Source organism: Zootoca vivipara, chromosome 2 (genome assembly GCF_963506605.1).
Source record: "Zootoca vivipara chromosome 2, rZooViv1.1, whole genome shotgun sequence".
Classification (NCBI taxonomy): Eukaryota; Metazoa; Chordata; class Lepidosauria; order Squamata; family Lacertidae; genus Zootoca; species Zootoca vivipara.
In genome coordinates this window covers 120,765,248-120,771,102 of record NC_083277.1, presented here as the reverse complement: position 1 = coordinate 120,771,102, position 5,855 = coordinate 120,765,248, and the positions used below count along the sequence as shown (strand labels likewise).

General features: G+C 48.0%; 1 protein-coding gene across 1 annotated transcript; it reads right to left on the bottom strand.

Annotated features, from left to right (window-relative positions):
* Positions 1-3,766: 3,766 nt before the first annotated feature.
* On the bottom strand, positions 3,767-4,788 carry LOC118078694 (transcription factor Sp5-like). Its single transcript, XM_035102653.2, has one exon. The coding sequence runs from the start codon at positions 4,660-4,662 to the stop codon at positions 3,862-3,864; it is 801 nt and encodes a 266-aa protein (XP_034958544.1). The 5' UTR covers positions 4,663-4,788; the 3' UTR covers positions 3,767-3,861.
* Positions 4,789-5,855: the final 1,067 nt, after the last annotated feature.

Sequence of the window (5,855 nt, the reverse complement as noted above, 5' to 3'; positions counted from 1 at the left end):
TGATCCCAAACCACAGGCCCTGCTAGCTAGGGATGATGGGAGTTGTAGTCCAAAAACAGCTGGAGACCCAAGTTTGGGAACACACTGTTGTATAGTATAATTATGAGGTCATTGCCTTATCTTAGAAGGGGGCACGGCTGTTGAGGAGGCACAGCTATAACTATTATGAAGGGGACTTCTGGTCTACTGCCATTGCTGAGCGGCGAGGAAATCTCAAGCTCCGAGGTTTCCTGGCGCTGTGAAGGAGGGGAGAGCCGCGAGAGTGCCGCGGACCCCCAAAAGAACCCCAGATCGAGCTTTCTGGGGTCGTGGGGACTCAGCTGCGCCCAGAAACGTATCCTCCACGGTAAGCTCTTTTAAGAGCCCCGAGAGTGAGCGGAGTGGGTGCCTGTGAGTCAAATCGCTACCTTTGCAGCGTGAAGCTCTGAGCCAACAGCCTGTTGAGCGGTAGATTTTTCCAATTTAAAAAGAATTGAAGACTTTGGATACCGTGAGTAAAAGAAAAGGAAATTTTAAATCATTAGCCACGGGAGGAGATTTAAAAAATGGAAGTCGATCTCCCCCATTGGGTGAACTGAGACACAGTTATCTTGCCCAAAGCTGCAAAGATTGACAGGAAGCTTTCAATTTCCAAAGATTGGATTAAATCCTTCCCCTGAGTCAGGGTAAAGGGGAGAAGGGTTGAACTCAGTAAAATCCCTGTATTATTTTTTTTTGGACCAGGGAAAGTCCCCCTGTAAGCTGGAGTCGGGTCCCTGGAGGGAACGGCGAGCCGCCATTATGGTGTCAAAAAAGGGGGGAATTTGTTTACCTCTCTGAGGTTGTGAACTGTCAGTATTAAAGAGAGCGTAAAATATATGGCTGTGAACAAGAAGCTTGACAAATGCTCTTTTTCAGGGCCGTCTTAAACGCCCCTGCCGCTGTGGTGCACCAGATCTCTCCGGCGCCCTCCCGCCCAGTTTCCCAGCGCGGTGGGCAGGTGGGCGCAGCGGCGGGCGGGCGGGCAGGCACAGCGTGATCTCTCCGGCGCCCTCCCGCCCAGTTTCCCAGCGCGGTGGGCAGGTGGGCGCAGCGCGCAGCGCGGCTCCCACAGGCGCAGCTGCGCGGCGGACCGGCGGATCAGCCGGCTGGCGGACGCAGCTCGCGGCGCCTTTCTGGCGGGCCGGTGCCATGGTGCCCTGCGCCACCGGGGGTCTACCTAGAGCCAGGCCTGCTCTTTTTGTAATTGGTTATAAAAGTATTAAGGTACAAAGAAGAACTGAAAATGCTAGTTTGCAACCATTTCGGATATAATTTCTGCTTTTGAAATTTGGAGATATAAACTGCGCCATTTCCTATTTTGCAACCCTGGCTGTACCCATGAAATTTGAGACGAGCAAGACGCCAGTAGGCATATATAAAACCTGACTTTTCTGATTTCCAAGAGGAACTCTTAGAATTGTTACGGGAAACTAGAAGCGAGGTACAACAGAACACAATACAGATTGAAAAGATAAACCAGAAATGCGTGGAAATCGAAAAAAGAATGGAGACACCAGAGAGCCCAGAGGAGAAAAATGAATATTTATTTGTTTTGGACATTGCAAATGATTTCAAAGAAGAAGAGGAAGGGATGGACCAAATTGTTGAAAAGAATTATCAAGATCCAGCATTGAACATTGCTCACTCAGTGGGGTGGGGGCAAGACCCATGCTTGGGACAAAAGGTCTTTGAAGAAGAACCAGTATGGAACATTGTTCTCCCAATGAGAGAGGGAGAACAGGACTCATACTGGGGTCAGAATCTAATGGGAATAAAAATTCTCAATGGATTGAAAAGTGGTAACTCTGGTGGTTGGCATCACGTAACAGTTAGAGAAGTGGGGGGGCAACAGGGAGGGAAGGAGGAGGTGTGGCTCTTAAACTGTGACAGAGTGGGGGTGGGGTGAGAAGTAATAATGGATAATATTTTCTGACCGGCTAAGATGGACCGAAACTGGATTGCTGTATGGAACTTGCTGAACCGTTTGGGAGATTCCGAGACCAGGGGAGGGGGGGGGCAGAATTGGTAGATGTAAGTGTATAAATGCTATTCGGATAGAAAAATGTTTAAAATTATGGACATTTTGGGAAATTAGTTTTAGGCTAAGGGGTGAAATTGAAGATAGATATTGAGAAATTAATTAAAGGTTATGAATATTTGATGATTATAGGTTAAGAATAATTGATGTTTATGAAATAGAGGAAGATAAAAATGTATAAGTGTTAGAAAATGGCTTAAAAGATAATACGAAAATTGCTAAGGATGGATTAAAAATGGACCCAGTGAGGGGGGAATCAAGGAATTCTACAACGTTAAGCAATACGAAATATTGTTGTTGTTTTTTCCCCTTTTTAGTTTTTGTCTTTTTGTATGTTCTTTTTGTTTTTTGGTCTGTTTTCTTTTTTATTCTTATAAAATGAATAAAGATTATTTTTTGGGGGGGGGAACTATTATGAAGGGAGCCTGCACTTCTGAATCTGCCACTTTGCTACTGGGAGGGAGCTTGTATATGCATGCATTTCTACATTTGTGTGCAGTAGCAGACAGTCAGGTGGGGTGGATGCACTTACCTGACTTCCTGGCGGTGGTTTTGCTGTTCCTTACAGGAAGGGAGAGTGGGAGGGGAAAGGCAGTGCATGGAGGTTGGTGCTGTGCAAAGGAACTGGTAGGAGTGTCGCATTAGCCTCAGTGCAGACTGAGCACAGTGCCAACCTCCCCACCACCATGTCCTTCCCACACACTCTAGCCTTTCTAGAACTTCACCCAACTGCATCTATCATGAGTAATAAAGTCAAGAAGCAGCATCAGATTCTGCAGCCCCTCCCCTTGCTCATTCACCTCCACCCTGTGCACACTGGGGGCCTTGGTTGTTTAAACCAGACTTTCCCATTTTCTCTGAAATGAGGAACTGTGATTGAATGTCAGTTTACAAAGCAGGATACTATGTATAATCATCATATGGGGGTGAGGGAGAACATTGAGTCATGAAAATCCCCACCTGCTGTCCGAAGTGTACAGTCCAGGAACAGCTACGTATATACCTCAACTGTTTGCATGAACTACACCTTGTAGTGAAAAACAAAGCATGGGAAATCCAGAACCATGTGGTATGGAAAGAGGACTGCAAAAACATTCAAGGTCCCAGATTGCATGTTTTGAAGCAAGGATCTGTGTTGTAGGAGGGAGGCCAGCACAAAGATGGGGAAATATTTCAAATTCCCATGGACCAATATCAAGTGTTTATAGACGCAGGAGATATTCCACTTCACCACCCCCCCCCCAGTGCTGTGCTGTGAATAATATGCATTTGGTGGTGAGAGAAGGTAATATGAGGACACCACCACCACTACTGCTTCTGGATGAACTGCGACCACCTGTGCTGGTATGTGGCTTGCATAGAACAAGCATGCTGAATTGAGTTCAACCCCCCCTCGTCAGTACCGGCATGGAGAAAGGAGTCTGCATTCACTTGTAGCTTTGTAGATACAGATGTGGGAAGGTCGGCTTTCTCCAGCATTTCAATGCATGCATTTGAAGAGGGGGTTTTAAGCCAGTGAGAGTGCATTTCAACACTTCCGGTTTAAATTGATTTAACTCCCTTTTCCAATGGCATGTCAGGGACCAAGAATCCACAGCATCTCACCAAACTACAGTTCCTGTGATCCTTTGGGCGGGGTGGGGGTGGGGACTGACTCATGATGTGAATACCACTGACTGCCACTGACTGGGACAGGGACAGAGAGTGAAATTAGCTCAGAAGCACCTCAGTCTTCTCATTGATTCCTTGAACCCGCCTCCACCCTTTGGGCTTCATTTCTTCCCCCCTCCATCCCCTAGACATCACTCCTGCTTGATGTCCACTGCTGCTGCCACCATGGCCATGCCCCGCATTCGCTTTCCTTGGTGGGTCTTGACATGCTTTGCTAGGTGGTCGCTCCGCATAAACCTCTTGGGGCACAGCTGGCAGCCGAAGCGCTTCTCGCCTGTGTGCGTCCGAAGGTGCCTCTGCAGCTCATCTGAACGGGTGAAACTTTTCCCACAGTAGAGCCAGGAGCAGATGAAGGGGCGTTCACCTGCGTGCCAGCGGAGGTGGGCCTTCAGGTGGGACGTTTTGCCATAGACCTTGCCACAGCCTGGCAGGTGGCAGATGTGTTGCTTCTTTCTGCCTGGCTCCTCGCTGGCTCCATTCACTGCCTGGCAGTTGGGGCACTTGCACCGGCGGCAGCGGCAAGTGGTACCCAGGAGCCCCTTGGGGGTGCCATGCAGGAGAGCAGCAAGAGGGGGCTGGGGGCTTAGGACCAGCGGCCGGCCCAGAGAGAAGTTGCCTGGTTGCTGCAGGCTCCACCAAGGGCCATCATCCGTGGAGGTAGTTCCTGGAGGAGGAGGAGCTGGGCCCAAAGGCAAAAAGCTAGAGAAGTCCTGGGCCTCTGGGAAGGCATAAGAGTGTGGCATTGTGGGTGCCAGCATCTTGACAGGTGACAGCTCAAAGGAGTAGGTGGGCTCAGCTGGCGGAGTCAGGGGCAGTTCATGGGCAGAGCCACTGCTCGATGGCCCTTGCCCGTGGTAGGTAACCTTGGGCAGCCCAAAAGCCATGGTTGTGTGTGAGCCTGATGAGACCTCATTGCTCCAGAGTTGGAACATCCCCACAGATTCATAGGCTCCTGAACTGCTGGCTGATAAATGGGGAGTAGTGGGCACTGCCACAAAAGTCAAGCTGGGGTGGCAGGTAGTGGCGTCCTCTGGAGAAGAGTTGCAGGTCCAGTCCTGAAGCAGAGAGAAGGAAAAAGGACTGAGCAACAACACTGACTTCAATAATCCCTCATTCCTAAAACATAATCGTTCTGCGCTCTAAACCCTGCTCAAGTAGACTGCCTCATCTCCTATAAATGTCTCTGTTCCTGTTAGAAGTGTCTGCAGGGATGGGGAACGAAGAACCAGCCACATTGGCTGGAACTGGTGGGAGTTGGATTCCAAGGACATCTGTATGGGATCAGGTTCCCCATTCCAGCACTACAATTGGTAACTGCATTCAGAGAGAGAGAGAGAGAGAGATCTCCACTGCTTCAGGAGTGCTATGTGACATTGAGCTTCACTGTTACTTGCATTAGCTGTCAGAAGAAAGGAGTTGTCAAGTTCCAAGCTTTGTTCAGCAGCTGCTACAACAGGAACAGTGGCTGGGCAATCATTCCTGACCGTCACCTCCCCATATGGGGCAAAGCAGATACTGAGCATTAAGGCAGGGCACCTGGGAATATTCTTAGAACATAATGAAGATGCTCGTGTACCACAGGTGGCAGGAGACTGGTTTCAGAAGTGCAACCAGTTCATAATTGTGCTATTCACTTTTGGTACTGGTTCTATTACAGGAATATGTCTACGAACAAAAGCTATTCTAGAGTAGCACCTTTTCTTAGGACCAGCCAAAATTGTTACCAAGTAAATGAACAAGCTTTCGAGTTCTCCTGAACTCTTTTTCAGGCTGGATGCCAATCAAACAAACAAAATAGAGAAGTACAGCATCAATAAAATGCTTTGGATGTCTTACAAAAAGAAAAAAGAAAAACCCACAGAAAAAACCAATTGTACAGAACGTATTAAAAATGCAAAATATAACAATTAAAACAAAACAAAAAACATAAGGAAAAGCTGCAACGTAAAACTTGCAGAGCCTGGAAGAAAATGATGACCACAAAACTTCTCCTGTGTGCTATAATAATAATGTCAGAGACTGCACTCTTTGGAGTTTTAACACAATGCCCTAATCTCCCTCTCATCTCCCTCCCTCCCTGCCCCCACCAATTTTGGCTAATATCCAGTCTGAATAAGAGTTTTGG